We start from the raw sequence: 24,838 nt of genomic DNA, 5'->3' as shown, positions 1-24,838 counted from the left end.
GAGCTCACCTACTAGTTAAGGTTACGCTGAAATAGCCTCTCAAGGCTCTCAGCTTAGGTAGGAAAAAAAAACATTTCATAGGAAGTGGATCAGTGCCGATCGCAGGCCGGCCTCCGTATTATCAACGTTATAAACAAAGCCATTGTCTACCACAGAGGACTTTCTTCAAATTTCTCAAGGAGGGACATCATAGTATTCAGGTAACACTGGAGGAATGTTAGTACAAAGCCCGATGGCACATGCCAAAAAATGATCTCTGAAAACGCTCTGATTATTAACCCAGTGATTCCAGGGAGTAGAGATTGACTGTTCCTCCTACTACTCTAATATAGTGTAGCATAAAAGATCCTAGCTCATGTAGAATACTGCTCCGCCTCTAATACGAGAGGTACCTATCAATTTGACGCATTATAGGAGTCGTTCAGATTAATGTGGACGTAATTCGTATATCATTGCACGTTTTGGTCATCAGGAACTACGAAGGAACTTGGTTGATGAAAAGATGATTCAATCATCATTTAACCATCGCACACATTGACCCGCAGAATATATTTTGACCCCCTCTGGAAAAATTCGTCTCAGATTTAAAACCCAGAAGATAAGTTAAAAAAATGTGTATGTATATAAACGGAAAAAAAGTAACAAAACAAAAATATTGTGATGCCTTTCAAATTACTTTATTCCGTGTGAGTCGAGAGCTGAGATTACTTATTATTAAATTAAATAAAGTGTTTATATGTTTGTCTACACTCTCGTATTATTTTCTAATTATATTCTTATTACCGCGAGCTCGGAATAAGTTTATCACCTTGGAGCATTTCCATCTCTTACTTTTAATATTATTATCGTACTCCTAATCTAGACCATGCAGAAAGGACAATGAGTAACAGCTGCATCAACTGGACATATCCTTAATTAAAATTGCTTGTTTCTTTTTAGATTGTTGAAGAATTGTAGTTTCTCTTGGCACTTCTGTGTAGAGTTCGGACTATAAATTCGTGATAAATATATTTAAAATTAATCGTATAGACGGGTACGGTAATGTTTGATAGAAAAAAAAAGACGGAAATAGTATGTATATTTTATTTAAAAATATTAATGATAATATTTACACAGATCGAGATTTAAATTGTCATGTGTTTAACGTCAAATGACATTAACGAACTTCGAAAAAAGGCAGAACAACTGAAGTAGTTTGGTATTACTAAATCAACATAGAAACCTCAACAAAGTTCATAATATTGGTAAAACAATCATGGAAGTTAAAATTGAAGAACATTCAGATTAATATCGTATAACAATGTAACAAACAATGGCACACGGTTATTGGCATTTTTCGACAAAATAATCAACAATTTTCTGAGATAAAACGTACTTGTAATATTTCACAGTTCAAATAATTTATATGATAATATTGAATAACAATACATCACCAGATTTTGATTACCAAAAATATTTATAAGACAATATAGTTCTAATGGTACGGCGTAGGTAAGTTTGTAGTCAGAATTTATAATGACAAAGTTACCACAACTTCTTTTTTCAAGAATAATATATGACGTAGGCAGCTAGTCTAGCGTGCGATTTATATGGCACGTCATCTCGGATCCTCCCGAACCACTAACGGTGCTTCTAGGTACTTCAAGCACCGATCATCGTTCTCGTCGAACCCGTCGCTTGCGACGAAGGGCTCGACGAGTAAATTAACCATCAGACACAGCCCACTGAGCTCCTCGCCGGATCTTCTCAGTGGGTCGCGTTTCCGATCCGGTGGTAGATTCTGCGAAGCACGGCTCTTGCTAGGGTTCGTGTTAGCAACTTCGTCAGGTTTGAGCCCCGTGAGCTCACCTACTAGTTAAGGTTACGCTGATCTCAAGGCTAACAGCGTAGGTAGGAAAAAAAATAAAAATCGATTTATAATGAAAACAATTTTGAATAAGAATTGTTTAAATAATAATAAATTTATTATATCGATTTTCAGAGTACCACGGATAGTTCATAGTGGGCAAAGTGACATTTTAATTTTCGATAATTAAGAAATGGTGTTGATACGTTACGTTACGTATGGCATAATTCCCCGCCGCGAGAAACTCGAATAGCCTCTTAGGCTACCAGCAAATAGGTAGGGAAAAGGAAAGGCATAATTTGTTGATTCAATTAAATGACAAGTAAATTTCGATTATAGGCGATTTTAATTCGCATCTCTCATCGGACGTATTCCAGTGACCATAAATTATCTGTCAAATTATTTAGAGAAAATAACACATCGAATACTGGATCAAACTTATCATTCACAAACACTCAATGCGCCACACAAAATCACATCAGTGTGCTTAGTGCGTGTTTTTTAACGATCTCGATAGCGTAAAAGTTAGCTCATATTTGTATGGAATGGGATCGTTTGCGTACGTTTGCCGCTAGGGGCGCTGTTCCAACTGCATACAAAATTGGGTTAAATTTTACGCTATCGACAACGATAAAAAACTCGCACTAAGCACACAGAATAACTGTAAAGAACGCACAGATCATATTTATTTACGAATTGACCGGAAAAACGTAAATACAACATATTCACCAATCTAACCACCAATCTAAGCAATAAAAAAAAAAAAAAAAAAAAAAATATTCGAAAAATACATAACAATATTATGAAGTATAAAATGACAAAAATACTTTTAGTAATTTTTGTTTTATTTATTTTTTACTTTCAAATTGTGTTACATGACAAATGCAACGGCATGAAAAAAATTATGTCATCTATAGCAGTACCTTAGTAACTTTATATCGGAAGTTTGAATTTTAATAATGGTTAGGCCATGTATACATCATACGTTGCTTTCGCCAAATTCACTAACCAATATACCTAATTATTATGTAATACCTAACACAGTAAACACGTTCTAATACACTCGAAAGCATCATAATTTAAAACATTACACAAACATTCCACAGCCCGAGCTAACAAACCTTTACTATCTACTTGGAATGAATATAATTTGTCATGGAATTCGCAGTATCTACGGTGTTATACAGAACACGAGACAAACTCAAACACGCGAGTACATAATTCGATTTACAGCTGTATAGTTCAATAAATGTTAACATTCGAAGATAATATCAGAGGAATTTGTTCATAGTACACACAATATATTTTTACCAATAATCTTATTTACTAACGAAAGTCATGGCTAAGCTTCAACTATTTTATGGCAAGGAACGAGAGGCTTATCGTTACGTTTCAATCAAAATTTAAAACTAGATATTTGAGTTAAAGACTTCATTGTTAAAATTAACAGCAATATTTAAATGGCAAACCTATTGAATTAATTGAGAAAGTCCAATGCATTCTCAAAATTCGATTTTAGTTGAACGACTATCTAATGAAAGCTACTATTAAATTATTATAAAAAAAAAACAATAAAAATTCACTTTTGTATTTTTACTGATATTCTGTTAAGTGAGATTGGACCCGCCCAAATCCGGCATTGCAGAATTACTACAAAACTACCGACTGTCTTGTACTGAACTATTTTAAAACCATTAATTTTGTCTAGATATTTAAAAAAATCCGCTATATAAAACTTACATCTCGATCGCGATTCATTTATTCACATACAACTAATTTAGTTCGGTGCACTATTACTATAATACTAGTTTCAAACTTGTTATTTTGTACTTGACATTACTAATATTAACTTGTGACGTATCTATAGCATACTATGCTAGTATTTAAATACTATCCGATAGTGACATTAATAATTTCATTAATCAACGAAGTGATTGACGCAACGAATTTCTATTCTAAACCGACTTTAAATATCAATTGTGTTGAACAATACCTTAATGTTATGTAGAATACTCCATTGTGATGCAAAATGTTTAGTATTTTTAGCACCATTGTGGTACGCTTGAGAAATGTGTATGTAGTTTTAGTACGAGAATTTGAGTTTCACACTGACGTGACGAGGTTGGCGCGCTTACGCGCAAGCCCGCGCTAGGAGGACGGCGTTTTCTTCTCACAGTCCAGAAGTTTGTCATCAGAGCAAAACTTTTCGAGTTGCTTCGCGTAATAAGTGTTGAAATTCAATCTGAAAAAAAAAGTAAGCAATTAAAATCCCTTCAAAATCAACGACCGCTTTGTAGCAGAAACGGGCAAAACCTTACAAGTTCAAGTCTCTGTCAACGTATGGTCTTTATAGCATATACGTCTGAGTTCACATAGATTAGCAATAATCACTTAATCGGTTAACTCTTATATATCTACTTCTAAGTATTCCATTCCATAAGTTCTATTTACGCTGGAAACTTAATCTTATGTATTAAAGCCAACTGTTTTCAATGGCGCGCCAATCAACAGACCTGGTCAAAGGCTCACTTTACCAAGAATTGGTCGGAGCCTGTACAGGTTTGCGTAACTGACTCTTTCCATTTCCTTGACTTCGTCGAATTATTTAGACATCCTAGCACACAAGAAACACCGGCAAACGAATGTGCTACGAAGAAAGGATATTTACAAACCCTGCAGAGGGTAGGGTTGTGGCAGTGAATTTTTTCGTCAATTGGTGGGTAGTATGATGGTAAAACGTTGAAGAACTAATCGCTTCTATCACTTTCGTGTATCTATTTCACAAGCGAGAGAGAGAGAGAGAGACAGAGAGAATACACTTTATTGCACACCAACACAATTTACATTTTAAAAAAAACAGTCGAAAAGCACATATGTACAATAGGCGGTCTTATCGCTAAAAGCGATCTCTTCCAGACAACCGTTTAATTTACAGAAATTCTGTAAAATATAAAAAATATAGCAGGTATGTTGCGGTGTACCATATACAATTACAATACAATAAATACAATACATTATTATAGAAAATATATACATATAATAAACAGATATATAGCGAGCAATACGAATAATTAAAGAGATCATGAATAAACAACTGTCACTGTCGGAACCAACCTGGCAGATATGTTGAGGAGTTTGTTCGTGTTATTGTCGCGTGCATTACGATCGATTATAGCGAGCACGGAGAGCAACGCCGCCGTGAATCGAAGCCCGTACCGCGACACAGAACGAGAGAATGAGTCCGCCGAGCCGCTCGTAGTGGTCCCGCAACCTGCCTCCTGTCACGTTCAACAATAAGAGGCATATGCAAGATGATGATCATATTCCAAAATTCGTAGTAAACGAATACTTTAGAGTTCTCGTAGTAACAGACGACTCGGGTGTTATTTGTTAATATTTGTATATCGTGCTGAATACAGTTTAATCTATAAGTCGAGGCGTGAAAAACTGTTTGGTTTAAACGACATTTTTGCAACTTTACAGGAGCGCCATTTAAAGTTACTGGTGGTAGGACCTCTAGTGAGTCCGCGCGGGTAGGTACCACCACCCCGTCTATTTCTGCAGTGAAGCAGTAATGCGTTCCGGTTTGAAGGGTGGGGTAGCCGTTGTAACTATACTTGAGACTTTAAAACTTATATCTCAAGGTGGGTGGCGCATTTACGTTGTGCATGTCTACGGGTTCCAGTAACCACTTAACACCAGGAGGGCTGTGAGCTCGTCCACCATCCAAGCAATAAAAAAAAGTTTAAAATTTGGAAACAGTATCAAATGACAAAAAAGCTTCTTCAGTTATTTGAATGGGGTAAACATGATTGAAGTTCAATTAGAAAACATCGAATTGTTGATGCTAATGCTAAATAAAATGGACCTTTAATTACAAAGATAAATGTCGAGTATTTGAGCGAAATAACGCTTAGACTAAATAGTCTTTCAGCCCTCGATACGTACTAATATTTTCAAGTTAATGTTTGTTACTGAATCACACATTAGTAGCGAAAAAAAATGGAATGTATTTTGGCAAAGATAGTTTATAACGTGAATAAACAGATAAGATACTTTTACAACGTCAGGTAAATCTACTTTACGTCATCTACTTTAATAAATACGACAATATATTCTCACGAGCAATAAATTATCCCGAGAAAATAGAACGTGTTCAATATTTCTGTGTGTATTCATTATTAATACGTCTAGTAATTAAAAAAAAAAATATTCACTTTTTTTTAACACACATACGTTTTGAGATCTTCTACGCTTTGAGGTTGTTTGAGGTATCGTTAAATAAGCGTCGACCGTTTAATCTGTTGCGAATCACATATTTTAACATCAATATATCATACACGAAATCAAGTAGTTCAAGTATTTTGATTTGGTTAAATCTTTGATACGACAGACTTCTTACCTGGCTATTTATTAATTAGATAATACACGAGTTTAACAGTTTTCGGTCTCTGTTGGCCGCGAAACAGTCATGCGTTAACATTAAGGTTTTGGATGGTAGCCGATGTTACATGATCATCGACTCCACGTGGTAAGTAAGCCCATCCGCCTGACTGACCGTTTATCGGATAGTTAGTAAATCAATATCATAGATACACGACTGGAGAATGGAGCAGTGATTTACGAATTAATCGCTAAAGAAACTCAAACTTTTTGCGGCATGCTCATTACATTGACAAAGGTCAGATGACAGTTTGTAACATTTTGGCGGGAACGTTTGAATTATTATTCTTTTTTTTGTTTTAAATTCATACGGCATTCATTCATCCATTAAAGGACGGCTTAATACAAAAAAGGTAAAAATCAAAACTTGAGCGATAAATCAGTCTTAATGTTATAATTATTTTTATGAACAATTTCAAGAATCTAACCCATACCTATTTTAACTACATACTATATACATATATCCAATTGTTACCTACGTTTAAATTATGTTGATAGATACATTAAAGGAATGTTTAATTATTGAATGATATGAATGTACTATATACAAACAAACACAAACAAACCGAATTTAAAATACATACGTTTAAACAAATAATACTTACGATGAAGCTCTAAAAGAAAGAAGTCATGAAAAAACAAAAATGACATTAATGAATTTCATTCGTCACAAATACTACATGGATGCATTATCAAAATGGCCATTTTTAAATTGTTCTTGAAAGACACTAAAAATTCAACCAATCATTAAAGAACGTCAAAACGACATACTCTTTCCTGATTGGTTAGAATAAAGTCGGTGCGTTAAGACGCGCAGCTGTTTAAATTTTGTGCGATTTTTACTTTGGTGATTTTACGAATTTCGGTGCAAGTTACTGATGTTTTAGTTTGATATCTACTTTGTACCTCACTATATTCTGTATTGTCATATGTCGATCCAAGCATACTGTTTAGCTCTGCGTCCACGAAGTACTTGTGCATCTCCTTTTGCCAATTAACGTGTATTGGGTAGCGTTAAAAAGAAAATAAAAACAAAATTTAACGTTAAACATAAACGGCTAAGAATTTGTATTAAAAAAAAACAAATCAACCACAACAACAAGGTACAACTAGCTTAATTATATATATCAGGCCTGGGCAAATGCCGGCCTGCGGTAGAATTTTGTCGGCCTGTGAAGCATTGTATATGTTACCGGAAATGTATGTAATCCGTCATTGTATACAATTCCTAGGAAATGTATGTAATTCCTAAAATCGCACGGAAATGTGTGAAATAAATTATATTATACTTACACATTACACATTTCCTAGGAAATCTATACATTTCCTAAATAGCAATCGGAAATGTAAAACATTTAAGATATTGGTGGGTACGCGGGGACAGCGGGACGAGTCTTGCACTACGGTCAGTTGCCAACTTGCAATCCACTGGAACCGGCCAGGGATTTAAGAAGTGCCTTTGCAAGAAAAACTGTGCTACATCAAGATGTCTGTGTTTTAAAAATAAAGTATTATGTACTTCCAAATGCCATTCGAGCTTACCCTGCAAAAATAAATAGCTATATGGACTGACAAAGTATTATAATATAAAGATTTACTTTTATACTTTGACATTTATAATTACTTAATTATCAGACTGATTACTTGCCAAATGAAAATTTGATTTTATAAGAATAAATATAAGTTGATTTTGTGATACGTTAAAAGTTAATAGATAGTTGATTTTAGAAGTTTTAATTAGTAAGATAATATGAATATATTATTATTATTTTACGGTATGACTGTTACCCGATTGTCTCAATAGTGTTATAATAAAAAAATATTATTAACAACGTGTTTTATTACAGAAAGCATTTACTTTATACATTTCCTAATACGATATTGGAATTATATACAATTCCGAGGAAATTTATACATTTCCTAGGATATCTATACATTAAATAGTTTTTCAAACAATATTTTATACATTTCCTAAATAGTATCGGAATTGTACACATTTTCTAGGATTTGTATACAATTCCTTGATTTCATACATTTCCGGTAACATATATATTAATATTAAAAACACAAATATTAGTTTTTGTCTAACATAAATATTCTTTTAAATTTTTTTATTCAAATCACTTGATAAACAAATATTTTGATTCAATATTTTGATTGAGCAAAAACTATACTTAAAATTAGAAAAAAAAAACTGTTTGGCCCGAGGTCAAATTTTCATCTACAATGTGGCCCGACTATCAAAATATTTGCCCACCCCTGATATATATTAATATTTATTATGAGTGGAGTCATTGTTAGTCGAGTGCATAGAAATTCAAAAGTGCACAAGTGGAATTATTTCGCCATAAAACTATTTTTATACTGTTTTTTTTTACAATTCCTTATTTGTGTAGCCTTCGTACTGTAACGAAATGGTGAGGCACACTATAAACTGAATTATTTTAAATTTATAGGTTTACTAAAGTTGTGCGGTCGAACAGTGAAACAATAATAATTTTAATTTAAAGAACAGAGCCTATTACTCTTTATCAGTTTAATGGAAATTTAATGTATGCTCAATCCAATACCGAAATTTAATAAAGATAATGCTGCCAAAATACTTATAGGGGAGTAAATATTACATTTATTTTTAGATATTAATTATTTAAAGCATTAGTTTTTATATATATCAAAATTTCATTAGTAACACCCATAGGTTAATCATAAATTCCCTGTTCCCTGTTAGCCAATGATCTAAATTATTCCCATAAAAAATCACTTGAATAAAAATCTTGCAATATATAATTATTTAAGGTTATGACAAGAATATTTAATTATTTAAGGTTAAGCCATAAAAGCGCAAAAGTAAACCTTATTTATAAGAAGCTAACGACTAAGAAGACAACATTTAATGGTTTTTCTGAATTTGTACCAAGGGATTTTTACCTGTATGAAACTGCAGAACTGGACGCAAACGAGACAGAGCGTGGTGACAGCCTTCAACAGTTGAGGATTAGTGAGCATGCAGTCACCGAGGCACGATTCGAGGAAGTCATTGTGCCTCTCCAACACTTCATCAACGTTGTGCACCTGAAATTAATTCGTAAAATTCATAGTTAACTTCGTTTGGTCCTAGATACGAGTAGTTCGATGTAATTTCTTTCCCATCTAGACATTTTCTGCTATTTCTGCTGCGAAACAAACGTAGATTGTTGTTTCGATATGTAGACTCACTCTAGAAAAACAATTGAGTTCGATTGTTCCAATTTGAACGGCAGCATTTACATTGTCCATTGAGTATGATAAGCGTTTGGCATTAGGAGAGCCGTAGGCTTGTGTGTCAATAAAACAAATCTAACAAATCAATTAGGTATATTAAAGTGATTGAATTAATGCCGAATAGACCGAGCTCGCTCATCCGTCTAAGCTTAGCAAAAAAAAAATGGCATCAAAGACACCGTACGTAGGTACCTAGGTTACGTAAGTCATTCATTATTTAAACATTTTTTTGTTTTTTTTATTGGTTAGATGGGTGGATGAGCTCACAGTCCACCTGGTGTTAAGTGGTTATTGGAGCCCATAGACATCTACCATGTAAATGCGCCACCCACTTTGAGATATAAGTTCTAGTCTCAGTATAGTTACAACGGCTGCCCCACCCTTCAAACCGAAACGCATTACTGCTTCACGGCAGAAATAGGCGGAGTGGTGCTACCTACCCGTGCGGACTCACAAGAGGTCCTACCACCAGTAATTACGCAAATTGACATACATAGTATATTTCAAATCAACGATCAGTATGACCACTATTTGTTAACCGAGAGACTTACTCTGCAGTAACTCTAGAGTCTAGACTATATCTAAATAAATCAAAAAGAGGTACCCGTTCAAATTCAATTCAAACGCCACCTATCATACGTAGAAGATTTATGGACACGTTGATCGACAAAAACCTCCCCTCCTTAAGCGCCGTAAACTGTACAAAGTTTCAAAACAATCGGAAGAATGATTTATGAACGCAGATTATAGCATACTTTTCATGTACGTCATACCATAGGAAAATATTTTTTTTAAATAAGTACATAATGTAAGTTGAAAGATTACAATAAAGGTTGGCCATTATTTGAACAAGAAAAGGAACTATATAATAATATGAAATCTTGATAACATGCAACTACGACATGAGCAAAATATCATAATAATTCTCTTGATTTGAAGTGATTGTTTACAGGTCAGGACTATAAAAAGTTTTAAGATCAGACAAATGAGTAATGCAGCCTTGTGACGTAAGCTGTGGCAAGGAGCACCGCCTACAAATTATCGCAAACCAGCTCCGCCCACTGCAAAAACTTAAGGTTCTACAAAAAAAACAAAACATGGCCGACAAAATTATTCTACGTTCAATTATTAAATTGTACTGTGTTATCTACTATAAGATTAAGAAAAGATCGATTTCACAAACATATAACCAATTGATATTTTCTCAAACCATTCGTTTTCAACCTTGCAAAAAGTATCTTAGGAGCGAATTGCGACGCTATATCAAAGCGGTAACCAGTCTGGGTGATTTGATTTTCTCTGTCATATGTAACGTCGACTCCAAATCAACTAATAACAATTCGGAGATTTAAAACAACCAACAAATTAGTCTGGCTTTCTCGCCGATGAGTCAATCAGTACGTGCTCGCACGAGCAATTAATTGCACATCCAGCATTAATGGTCTGGTTGGTAATTGCGTTTGGCCGTACCGCTGGGAAGGATCGCCTCCCACACTGCGCAAACGACGCCTCAGTCATCAGTTCCTCACTCGCAGTACGGACGGTGAAGTGGCAATACTGCGATCAACATCGCCATAGTAGTGAAGTGATTGTGACCGGTTCGTGTTAGATACACAGTATATTTCGTTTCGGGTGGGTTTTAAATTATCATTATTAATAAAATATTTAAATAGACGTTAGTGGTATTTTAAAAGAGAATCACGTTCATCGCAATTCGACACCGATCGTCTTTGTTGTTTGTGAAATGTGATACTTATAAACGATTTTGCTGTTCAGTAGCCAACGTAACAAGGATTTATCATTGATATAGGAAATTTTATGAAAAAGTAAATATTTTACACAGGAATCAGCTTTCGGCTCACCCAACCGTATTAGTTTTAAAAAATCGCTATAATTCACAATTTCTCTCGTTTTTATTCGCTGCTCACTTTTCATCATAACCAAAACACACAAAAAACAAATAATCATGTCAGATTCATTATTTTACGTCAGTGCTTTGAAACTTTAATGTTTTGAGAGTGGCCCGTATGATCTTTATACATACGAAAAACAGATGTGAGTGTAAACATTGGAAGGACCATCATCTCATGTGTAATGTCAAACCCTGTACAAGGTCGACCGGGATGACGTCATCATGGATTCTGAATGTGGGCCCGTGATAAGTATTAGCCAGAAACGGGATGTAACTTTACAGGAATGGAATCAGAGATGAATTTTTTTTGTAATTAATTTCAATGAGGAATATTTTAAATGAATTATCGTCATGAATATGGAGTAAAAGATTAAGGTCAAATATTTGAGACATCTCAATTTAAATGCTGATAATTTGGTCTAACGTTAAGACTCTGTTTTGCTATAATCTATTTTTATTCTCCCCAACTAACAGCTGGTAGCCTGAGGGGCTATTTCAGCTACTATCGGCAAATCGTATCACGCAATCACTAAAGTTCCATTCTAACTAGTCACATACCTTATACCTTTACCTATTGTGAAATAAATCTAGGGTTCCTCGATTACATCCCTGGACTGCTGTAATTGATAAAGTGGCAGACAACAAGCAGCAGAGTAACATTGTTAAAACTTGCAGTGGTATATCCGGTGTAACTTATATAAAATTTCTATAAAAGACAATGAACCCGTTAGATTGCAAATGCATCGTTGCAATGCGTCAGTGGTCGAACAGGCTCAGTGGAACTGGTTAGACTATATGCGTGTTTGTGGCGATGAATGTGCTGCTTACTTAATGCCTTCATTAGATAAATATAATATGAGAGATACGATTTACGAATGCTACAAGGTATTTAATAAGGCAAATGAACATATGTTCGAACAATCCAGTATATAATACAGACTAGCGCTTAACAACAATTAAAAAAAAACGGTTCGAAGGCAAATTATGTCCAGATTGTGTTAATACGTTGGTACAGTAGTCAATCATCTGGTGTGTAAAACTTGACCAATATGTATATTCTGCTGTGATGATTAAATTACATGTGATTGACATCAAATGACCGGCGTTGACCTCGCAAACATGCCTTCGTTGGAAAGTTATCGGTTGAGCACAGTGTGATCTTCGCCAGAAGCGATATCCCACATTTTTTTCTCACGCTATATGCTATTTGAAGCGAAAACGAATATCCTTTGAAAATCCGAAATCACTTAACGTTTCTTGTGCAAGCGGTTAAATAAATAAAAGTAATCACCAACTATGCATTGCAAATTCATTGCTTACATGCTACCAGCCATGAACTGAGACACAGATATTACGAACTTTAGAAATATTTCCATCGGTATATCATTTCACCGTGTAAACACTATTAACTTAAATGGTTTCAAACCAAAAAATGTAACGATAATATGTATTATTATATAAGTAATTATAACAACTATGATTTCAAAACTCTTGTTAATATAAAATGCTTACGGTAACCTTTGAAATGGTGATCAAAATTTCGAACGTGTTCCGTTCTGTTGATCAACGCTTAAAAATGTAGACTAATGAAAATCGTGGTCATTAAAAACTAAGTTATCTAACGGGCAAAACAATTAGGTTGGCCAAAGTTGTATACGATAAAAATATAATGAATTCAGTTAGTTGCTCATCGATGACGCTGCTGACTTACAACGAAGTTAGTTCGCCCACTTCACCTAATATGCGGATGCCTAATATGGTTCCTTTCAATTTAATGCATGCGGGCATGTCCTTTGAAAAGAATTATCGACCACCGATATAATTACACGATACGTACGTTTGAACGATTCACACTATGTTCACATAAATAAACAGTTTTTGATCATAATTTTGAGAGGTGTGAATAGGACAATTTCGGTATTGCTAAAACAATTTTAACAAATAGTATAAACAAACAGGCGTTTGATTATTTCTAGTAGTATAAATTAAGGGAGACATCATAAATAAACAATCCAAAATGTAATCAAGTGAAAATCTGATAGTAACGATGAAAGTTGGCAGTGCGAGAATCAGAAAAAGACTGGTACGAACGAAATGTATGCAGCAAAAACCATTTGTTAAGTAGAAATTTTTGGGAGAATGGTTTTTTTTTTAGAAATAAGAACTACGAATCGAACCCGTCTCAAGTGAAGTGTGAAAATAGAACTTCTTTTACGTGGTACACTTAGGGCTATAAATGCGTATAAGATTGGTAGCAATAAACCACATTGCCAAGTCTCATCAGAAAATGATATGATTAATAAAGCGGTTGAGAGATTTTAGATCCGTTAATAACGATCAACCAAATATTTTTTCAAGTTGATCATGATGTAAACGAGATTCCTCATTGTTCACTTGTTTGTTTTAAGTGATTTTAGCCATGGATAGAGCCACATTCCTCCAGTCGATATGGAATATACTTTCTACATTCTATTTGAAAGTTAGGAGAAAAGTGATTTCTTTTGAGCCGAATCAAATTAGGCACAAGGTAGACAAAAACCGGTGCACCTCTGATCTTAAGAGTACCCACGTTTACAAATTGAAATATCGTGTGCGGAACGGAAGGCTTTTTACTGCTCAGTTGGTCAAGTAACGGATGTGTCGTAACGATTACATCTACATGCTTATAATCTGCTTTTATACGTGCGTTCTTTGGTTTTGTAAAAATATTTAAATGATTGCGTATCGAAGACTTCTTAATGTCGAAGAAGAATTCTAAAGTCACGATCCAGGTTACCCTGTACGCTTGCGTATTCAATTTAAAATAATGCATACACGATCATTTAAAAATGTAGGTATGAGGTTTAGTCCGTACATGAAGTTTCCAATTGAAATTCAGATAGATTCGTTTATAATTCATAAGTTCTCGTACAGTGTTTATATTAAAGACATTTCTACGATAACTCACACAATAATGAAACCGGTATTTTGATGGGCAGTTTGTGCGATACGTGATGATAGTGAAATTAAAAGAATTTCTATTGCATTAACATGATTCGTCGTATGATTTATATGCGACGATACGACAAACTACTTAGTGCACCACGGCCTATCAATCATTCGTTAAATGTTTTTTTTAAGGAAGACGTTAAATTGCATCACTTTCCAAGGCAGACGGGTCGCGAGTGTTTGACTGTCACACACGTCATCCACCTACGCAATATCGACGATTCATTCATAAATTTCGATGAATCAAACAATTTTAGTGTTACTACATAATGATTAAGTAAAAGTTTATGGGGTACAAAATATGCTGTGAACGAGTATGAAAAAGTATTTAAAAGGTCAATAAAGTTTTACATGTCGTAGAATTTTCTCGAATGGGTTATGATCAAGTTTATAGCTTACAGTTCACTTGCTGCTAAACTGTGTCAGGATTGCATAGACACCGAAAAATGATCATCACGTTGCTTGGTTGCAAGGTAGCATTGAAGTAACCGCTAAGACTAGGAAGCGTGTTTGCTTCCCGGTATAAATAAGCAGACTACACTCGAGCAAATTTACAAAGACCCCTACCAACAACAACAAGACATCCTTGAACATTATCCTAATTTTAATTTTATGTAAATATAAACGTATTTTAATAGATTGTTCTTAATAGATATTGGTATTAATTGATATCAAAATAAACAGTAAATAACAATCTGTGTACTAAAGTAATGGCAGGTTGAAAAAAAAAAACACGTAACGCGAACAAGAGGCGTGACCGACCATTAGACCGAAGCACCCAAGAGCGGTAGCGTTCGGGTGTAACATTAAATCATGATGGTATTATTGAGAAACAGCGGATACACCTAATCTACAAAGCGAATCCTAAAAATATACGGTTATAATTATGACGCGTAATTATATTAACAATTTTTAATTTAATGTGGATATTTCTTATTAATACCAGATGCTTTCACATTATTGACATTTTATCTAAACTAGTGGTCCCCCGGTAGTCGACATTCGACTATAATTATTTGAAAATTTAATCACAGAATATAAGCAATAAGAAGTGTTTGACAAAATACAATTATTATGCATGCGCCTTTGTGTCAAATACATGGTAGTGTGTGTAATGTTTTCTTTATTGATTTAATGTATCTTTTATGCATAATTTAAATAAATATTAACATTCTGCACTCCTTCTCTATTTTCTCTATAAGTGTGGGAAATTTCATACTCCTCCGTCCGCGCAATTTTCGTAAAAAGGGATACAAAGTTTTTGCTTCACGTATTAATATATAGATAATCGCTTGAATAAGATTTCAGACTCATTTTAACATCTCTACGACGAATCTCCACGAAAAAATAGACTAACATAAATAACAGATCCATCAATTTAATTGTTTGTAGTTTAATAAGTATACCTAGAAATGCTACGCTAATGCTTTCTGGACACTCAAAACGCTAATTCTAGATGATCGACAACATAAACAACTCGTTGTTTAGAATGAAGTCACAACTATTAAATTAATTATTAGGACACACACACTCTATGAAATTTGGTATGATTTTAATTTTATATCGTTTTTTCATTTAATATTGTCCATTTCAAAGTTATTTCTAAAGAAATAATAAAATTGTACCAATATTACGTACAATATTTTAAATGCGAAAATTTGCGAGGATGGGTTTTTGTTAACCTTTAGCGTAAGTCCTGGACGAATACTGATGAGAATTCATAATGTAACAGCTTATACCTTTTTCTATATTGAAAATTTGATCATTTTCCTACGGGATTTGAACGCCGAAACATAGTCGCGTCGTTTGATATAAACGGACATAGGTACACTGGGTGTCTTATTTCTTTTTATATATGGATATGGATTTAAATCACATATTCTATCAAAGAACATGATACGTTAAAGTCCCTGAACCATTATCGTAAGTTTGGCCGTAGTACTCACTATCATTAATATGAATACAATGAAACCACAAAAGCTATTCCAATCGAAAATTACAAAGGTACTGTGTGCCCATCCATAAGCATGGTGTAATTTTAGTAAATGTCAAGATCGATGTATCGTGATTCAACCCAATGGTTTATATAACAGCATATTCTTCCGATTCGATTGAGGCTTCCATAATTTAATTTCAAGGTCCACCTTTCACTGTCCTGTCTATGGACTCCGATAGCAGCTAAACATCAGATGAATCTTCTGTGTCTAATCTAATTAATAAAAACAATACAAAATCGCATTGATCATATTATAACTTGCAATTTCAATGTATATCTTTCTTACTTTTTAAATAATACAGTTTCCCGCATGCACAAGCTATCTGTTTTCCAATAAAATTGACAATTATTGTTACCTATATAAACGAGACAAAAAATACGGGCTTACGTAGTTTTTGTTAGTGGAACATTTTTGTACGTGAAACGAATAAGATCTTGTAAACGGCCTCACTTTTAACCTTCCTGTGTTGTGTTTAACGTAAAATAGATGTTTAAAACCTTTATTAAATACTGGTATAGACATATTACACACATATAGGTTATTAGCTTTCTCCCACTTCATTTACGTAGAAAGTGAAAATATTTTTGAATTATAGAATGTTAAGGAGCTATTTAAACCCCTACTTTGAAACATTCTTTATTGGTGCTCCACTTGTATTGGTCTTACCGCGATGTTATATAGCCTATAGCCTTCCTCAATAAATGGGTTATCTAAAACTGAAATAATTTTTCAAATCGGACCAGTAGTTCCTGAGATTAGCGCGTTCAAACAAACAAATTCTTCAGCTTTATAATATTAGTATAGATAACGATAGAAATAAGGTAATAATTGTAAGTTCTATAGAAAGCGGATTTTATTGAAAGGCGTAGAATGTGTAGCGCGAATCGCATCGACCGGACTAACATGTGGACTATATCATAGCGTTCCGATGGGCAAACACAGCCATTGTCTGGCGTAAACTCTTTGTTAGTTTCGGATTTATTTTGAACGTGCACTGCTATTCTGAGATACAAAACATGTAAACTGATTCGCTGTCTAGTTACGTTCCGGTCATATGCAAATCGCTACAATTGTTTCCTGGTTTTAAAATCTTAGCTTAGAAAGACATAAAACTTATTTACGAAACTGTCAACAACATTACTGATAGAATCGCTCACTGATGTGCTTTAATGTAAGTTAATCACATTGTCAAATTACCTGTGTTATAGATCACTACTACTGTAAACTATACTGTAACGATACTTGGGACCTTAAAACTTATATCTCAAGGTGGGTGGCGCATTTACGTTGTAGATGTCTATGGGCTCCAGTAACCACTTAACACCAGGTGGGCTATGAGCTCGTCCACCCATCTAAGCAGTAAAAAAAAAAAAATTAAGTCTTCCTTCGCTATGCGTTACGAAACCTAAATCAAATCTAAAAGGTTTGAACCGTGCAAAGAATATGTTAACTTAATGCTGAATAATGAAATAAAGCCGTTCGTATTCAAGGTAAAAGTTAGTCACAGTGTATTCATGGCAAATCCGAAAACAAATATTATCCTAAGTGGTCCGACAACCGTGGCGAACTAATCCATAGAGGAATATCTGAATTATTCCGTCACGCCGAATTCAAAGGCCAGTATTTTAAATTCGAACGATTTTATTCAAATGCCTCATGCTCGCTCTCACAGATCTAACGATGATGCATAGCATGAAAATTACATTTGTTTTTATTTTCAATTTGACGTATGTATTCCAATAAAATTTCTTGAATTTACGAATGTACAAAGTTTGACGTAATCTTACCTGAGGAACGAATGTAATGGTCAATTTTATTCTGTAAATTTCAAATTTTCATACGTTGTCTCTATAAGATAAAATATTATTAAAGCAGAACTTGCTTTAATGTTTCTAGACAGAATGGGATCCTAGAAATTGGTATACTCGTATATTATACTTATTTTGCCTAGCATAGAGTCAATTTACTTTATAAATGGCTATAGAAAACCACGATAGAAATTTCATTTATTAAATAAACTAGCTGACCCGGCAGACTTCGTAGTGCCTCAATCGATAAATAAAAGACCTAAACTTTTGTATAAAATAAACTTAACACAAACAAAAGGAATCCGTCCGACGGGGGACGCATCAAAGGAAAAACAAAATTGTTATTTTTATTTAATTCCGAGCATTTTCATATTTATCTACCTTTTAAACCTTCTCTGGACTTCCACAAATAATTCAAGACCAAAATTATCCAAATCGGTCCAGCAGTTCTCGAGTTTTAGCGAGACTAACGAACAGCAATTCATTTTTATATACATATATAGATAGATTACAATTTCTTTTTAATAATTCAAATTATAAAGATGGTTAGGGTTGATCAATGCAAATAAAAATGTTTTAATAAAGAGTTTTAAAGTCGTAAATTACATTTATCCGAGTTTGTGTAAGCATTACGCGATACATAAGCAAACTAATAGAATCAAACAAAGGTTATATTTAAAGTAAATACAAAGTGTGGGTTTTCTGGTTGCAAATTTTTTAAAACAACACTGCCCGTATATCCTGATGTTCGGAACTCCGACTTTTGATCAGCACTCGAAAAATAATTAGTCCGTGATACTACTAAACAATGTGTACTTTTTAATTGATACCATCATGTTTTATGATTTGAGTACTATGCAGTGAACGTTAAGGTTCTGTTTTCAAGTAACTAAACGGTAAATTAGTGAACTTATCCAACTGCATTCTAACGAGAGGCATAGAGAACGCGTGCGCTGCATAAATTTTATGGCACTATGGAGAAGAGTAATTGCCCTTTAATTATTAGTCACATACTATTTTTTCTTAGTAATAAACCTTTCTATGAATTTTTAAGATAGTATTGCATAGATAAGTCGAACAAACTTGATCGATTCCTAGAATCCACAACGTTTCTATTGAAACATGAGATTATTCAATGGAATCTCGGTTTCGATTCAATGAAGTCCGATTGCTTATCAACTTCTCAGGTTGAGCCCCGTGAGCTCGCCTACCAGATCCGCGCGTAGCTGGAATAGCCCCCCGAGGCTTTTACTGGTGGTAGGACCTCTTGTGAGTCCGCACGGGTGGGTATTACCACCCTGCCTATTTCTGCCGTGAAGCAGTAATGAGTTTCGATTTGAAGGTTGGGGCACCCGTTGTAAATATAGTAAGATCTTAGAACTCATGTCTCAAGGTGGATGGCGACATTTACGTTGTAGATGTGCCCCGGTAACCACTTAACACCAGGTGGGCCGTGAGCTCGTCAACCCAACTAAGCAAAAAAGGCTACCAGTAAAAATACACAGTGGTGCACACTAATACGCTCTCACTACACGTTCTGACACCATTAGCCAATAGGTTCCAGTAAAACCAGTAGTCACAAGGAAATTAATGTAAGAGTACATTAAATAAAGCAATGTTGGGTGTACTTTTATTGAATGTGACATTACCTTGGTTATACTAAAGTAGACGATGACCGAGGTTTGCTCGGTTTTTTTTTTGATAACGCCATCTTGTTGTGTCTTTAAAGCGGTTAGTTGCCTTAATTAAGAAAAATAGTATTATTATTTGCCAATAGAAGTCGGGAAGAGTTGATTATTGAAAACACGAATAAAACAACATTTTCTGAAAATAAATCGTAGCTAGAATGATTTATCGCCCCCGAAATCCCCTTTAAACTAAATTTTATGAAAATCGTTGGAGCCGTTTCCGAGAATCAGATTATATACATATATATTAATATACAAGAATTGCTCGTTTAAAGGTATAAGATATAATTTAAATTGGAATAACGCAATTAATGTTGAATGTAAAAACTATACAAACTTACAAATATTTACGCAACGGCGCACAAAATTTTAAAAGCCGAAGAACTGTTAATAGACGTAAAGATTAACATGATTAACGATGTAAACTGGTGTCCGTTTTCGATCCTAAGTCGTTCACACGTACGTTTACATAATCATTAAACGTTTTTAATTGAATAAACACGAACAGCTGTGGCTATATTAAGATCTATCCAAGATTAGACATACGCAACCAATTTTAGTTTCCGAAAAATATACCCATTACCTTTTTACTATACGTACGCGTTTTAATGAAATAATAGTGCAAGCTACGTTTAACGTACTACGTGTAATTGAAATAAAACCGATTCAATCAGCAAATTGTGGTTTCGTAATAACACACCGTTTTTGTTTTGTTTCCAGATGCCGGTGAATCATGTCACGTGATAATTACGAAATGAAGCCGAAGCAATTATCAAGAAACAGCTCTTTATTTGGAACCGATCCCCAAGAGCTGTTGAACAAGGCCCTTCAGAATAACGACTACGCGAAGTTCAAGAAACTCGTTACCGAAGCCAACGTTGATCTCGAACATGTTTATGAATATCCTGATTACAAAACATGCCTCGAAGTGGCTGTATCCGACAGAAGCAAATTAGAATTCGTAAAATTACTATTACAATATCAAGTAGAAGTGAACAAAGTGAACGTTACACATTCTGCCGCACCCATACACTTTGCTGTCGAAAATGGCAACATAGACGCACTTGCGGCCCTTTTAGAAGACGACCGAATTGATGTTAACGTTAAAAGTAGGGGGAACACCGCGATATTGATGGCCGTCAAACAAATTGAAGAACTAGACGATGCCCGTGAACACGAATTAACAATATATGAAGATATGATTGAACTACTTCTAAAAGCTGGATGTAATGCAAATTCACCAGACCTTAAGGGTGTAACTCCTATTTATAGTGCAGCGAAACAAGGCCTAGAAAGAGTTATCACACTAATTATTGACTATGCAAAGCACGCTATTGATATAGACACGTACAAAGATAGAAGGGGTAAAACTGCTCGCGATTATTTAAAAGAAGCTTTCCCGTATCTAGAAGCAAAGTTTGATTCGACTACTCAAGACCCTGAAATTGTAGACTCTGATAAATTATTCTCATATTTAAGCAGACACGAAGAGGACAACTTTATAAGAGATTTTCTAAAACTTGCTAACAAAAACGAACATCGTCAAATATTGCCGGTCAACAATGGTATGAATACTATGTTACAACTAGCAACAGAGAAAGGTTTTGAAAAAGCAGTCAATACTTTATTAAGATATGGGGCGGATCCTAACGCAACTTGTTCCAGTAATACGAGCAGACCGATTGCGTTGGCGTGTCAAAACGGATATTACAAAATTGTTAAAATGTTCATTGATAATGAGTCGACTTTGTTCGATCCAGTTAATTCGGAATCTCTAGTGCAAATTACTATAAAAGGAAGGCGCTCATCTATAAATAGCCCTAATGTTAATTTTGATGAATGTTTGCGACTATTACTCAATCATCCTAAAATGGACATTAATGTTAACCATATGGATATGAAAAATAACACGGCCCTTCACTATGCTGCAAGAAACGGTGATAATAAAACTGTACTGGAACTACTTAGAAATGGGGCTTGCATAGGATTGCGTAACTCGTTCGACGAACCACCACTCGCAGATATTAATGCTAAAACATTGGAAGCATTCTTGGATGAATGTATCACAACGAACAACGAAAGACCAAGCAATGACGATTATGAAATACACATGAAATACAGTTTCCTAGTTTATCCAAATAATTCGCTAGAAAACGAACTTTGTAAAGTGCCACTAATCGACAATACTAACAATAACGTTAAAGAGTATGATACTATATTAGCACCCGAAACTGATGCTTTGTTATACATGACACGAAATGAAGAATTACGACCATTGCTAAAACACCCGGTGATAACAAGTTTTCTTTATTTAAAATGGCAAAGAATAAGCTGTCTTTTTTTTGCGAACATAACGTTTTATTCCTTTTTGTGGTTATGTTTAATTCTCTATATTATTTTGGGATACGGCGTTGAAAAGAAGCAACGAGACTCGTTTGAGGCGTTGAATGTAATCACACATGTCGGTGTTATTATTGGTGTGATTTTGCTATTGATTAGGGAATTATTTCAACTATTACTATCACCGACAAGATATTTACAGAGCATTGAAAATTGGATGGAAATCGGTCTTATTTTTGTGACGATTTGGATAGTGTTTTCTAAATCGGCTACAGAGTCGACGAAGCAGCAACTTTCAGCGGTTGCAATTTTGTTGTCATCAGCCGAATTAGTTCTACTAATTGGACAGTTTCCGACACTGTCAACTAACATCGTCATGTTGAAAACGGTTTCGTGGAATTTCTTCAAATTTTTACTTTGGTATTGCATTCTCATAATAGCTTTTGCGTTAAGTTTCTACACACTATTCAGGCAAGAAAATGAAGAAGATCAGCGAGCACCAGACCCCAACACAGCCGGTAAAGAGGAAGAAGAAGAAGATTTCTTCGAAGATCCTGGTAGATCTTTATTTAAGACCATCGTCATGTTAACTGGAGAATTCGATGCATCTTCCATAAAATTCAGTACATATCCCTTAACGAGTCACATTATATTCATCGTGTTCGTTTTCATGATACCCATTGTGCTTTTTAATTTACTAAACGGTCTTGCGGTTAGTGACACACAAGAAATTAGGGCAGATGCCGAATTAGTGGGGCATATTTCTCGAATTAAACTTATTTCTTATATCGAGAGCGTGCTTATCGGTAGCGCGAAAACCCATTCACGACCATCAAAGTGTTGGTCGTTGCTGCCGTTCAACATTCAAAACTTAAATCTCATTAAACCTAAAACCTTTTTTATGAAATCCTTTGCAAAGAGGATCTGTTTGTTTCCCCATTTCCTGCCGAAATATAAAATACTTGTTAAACCAAATCAAAACAATATAATTGAGATACCGCACGCCGATGACAAAGACCTTGAAAGGAGCGGTGGGTGTTGTTTCGAGCGCTGTCAAAACTATAGGCTGGATCGTAAAATTGTCAAAAACGCAAAGCTAGTGATTAGTAATAAAACAAAGATAACCGAATTCGATGATAAGCTTTCGATGTACGAAAATAAAATTGAGAATCTCGAGACAACTCTGAAGAAAGTATTATTAGCCATTGAATCGCAACGCAATTAATACTAAAGAATATTCCATTTGATACTTTACTAATATTTATATACATTAATTACGCATTTTTTTGTTGTTTTAAAAAAATGGTTTTCAAAAAGGAAAATGCACATTTCCTTGAATGTCATCGATGTTTTATGGGACATCAATTAGATTAGATTAAACTTGATTATTTTGTAGAATCTGATTATTGATTGTATTTTGTTAATTAGTAGTAATATATCTTTTAATAAAGACTTCCTAATTCCATTGAATGTTGTTTGTTTATCTCTTCTAAGCCGAAGTAGTCCTAGGTACTATTCAAAGCACCATGATTTCAATCAGCTATCGTAGAGTAATACAGTTTAGGGAGATAATTTCTACTAAGGAATTTAGTGTTCTGCAACCAGAGCGACATGCATCTTTGACATCAAAATTTCCGGATTGAAAACGCTAAAACCAAATTTGTGCTACTCTCACAGGCACTGCACTAGGTCCTGTGCATAATAAATTAGTATTTTACTAGGTCCATAAACATCGCTAATTTTTTTCGCGGCTTGCGTTGCATTTTTACCTTTTTTGTAGCAAAATTTTAAAATGTATTGAATTTCTTTATTAGATTCACTCATCTTGACAGAACAAAAAATAAATAAAAATCACACATTTTCCTAATTTGAATTTGGAATTATCTTCTTTAAAATTTAAACTTTTAATCATACAAAAACCAGCCAGATACAAATAGTATAGCCAAAGAGCTTTAATTACAAGTTCATACATACTATAATGCGAAAAGACTTTTCCCCAACCTATTATTAAGTACATATTTGGACAAATTGGAGCCATTCTGCGGGATTTGAACACCAGCATAGTCGCATTGTTTGACACGGATACATTAGGCATCTTTATCCTTATCCTTTAGACTACAATGACAAACAAACAACCACGCCATATATAATATTAGACCAAAACTCGTCGAAGAAGTCGTCGTGGCCTAAAGGATAAGACGTCCGGTGCATTCGTGTTGAACGATGCACCGATGTTCGAATCTCGGGCGGGTACCAATTTTTCCAATGAAATACGTATTTAACAAATGTTCACGATTGACTTGCACGGTGAAGGAATAACATCTTGTAATAAAAATGAAACCCGCAAAATGATAATTTGCGTAATTACTGGTGGTAGGATTTCTTGTGAGTTCGCACGGGTACGTACCACCACCCCGACTATTTCTGCCGTGAAGCAGTAGCGTTTCGGTTTGAAGGCCGGGCAGCCGTTGTACTGTTAAAAGTGTGACCTTTCAACTTATGTTTCAAGGTGGGCGGCGTCATTTACGTTGTAGATGTCTATGGGCTCCGGTAAC

At 34.6% G+C, this 24,838-nt stretch overlaps 2 protein-coding genes across 3 annotated transcripts in view; one reads left to right on the top strand and one right to left on the bottom strand.

The window, feature by feature from the left end:
• Positions 1 to 1,069: 1,069 nt before the first annotated feature.
• Positions 1,070 to 24,838, bottom strand: part of LOC114249708 (gamma-tubulin complex component 2) — a 36,524-nt gene continuing 12,755 nt past the window's right edge. The window contains exons 13-16 of one of the 2 annotated variants that reach the window (XM_028183362.2): positions 9,218 to 9,361; positions 7,196 to 7,273; positions 4,961 to 5,124; positions 1,070 to 4,088 (exon numbers count right to left, since the gene is read on the bottom strand). In XM_028183362.2, the coding sequence (XP_028039163.2) occupies positions 3,995 to 4,088; positions 4,961 to 5,124; positions 7,196 to 7,273; positions 9,218 to 9,361 (480 nt within the window). In that variant the 3' untranslated portion in view covers positions 1,070 to 3,994. The remainder of the gene's footprint in view (positions 4,089 to 4,960; positions 5,125 to 7,195; positions 7,274 to 9,217; positions 9,362 to 24,838) is intronic. The other variant, XM_028183363.2, reaches the window with a different exon arrangement.
• On the top strand, positions 10,990 to 23,748 carry pain (transient receptor potential cation channel family member painless). Its single transcript, XM_028183361.2, has 2 exons — positions 10,990 to 11,182; positions 20,664 to 23,748. Exon 2 carries the CDS (start codon positions 20,677 to 20,679, stop codon positions 23,506 to 23,508), a length of 2,832 nt encoding a protein of 943 aa, XP_028039162.2. The 5' UTR covers positions 10,990 to 11,182; positions 20,664 to 20,676; the 3' UTR covers positions 23,509 to 23,748.

Source organism: Bombyx mandarina, chromosome 13, assembly GCF_030267445.1.
Source record: "Bombyx mandarina strain Sakado chromosome 13, ASM3026744v2".
In the NCBI taxonomy this organism is placed as follows: Eukaryota; Metazoa; Arthropoda; class Insecta; order Lepidoptera; family Bombycidae; genus Bombyx; species Bombyx mandarina.
Note: the sequence above shows the minus strand (reverse complement) of the source record. Positions and strands in the feature narration are given on the sequence as shown.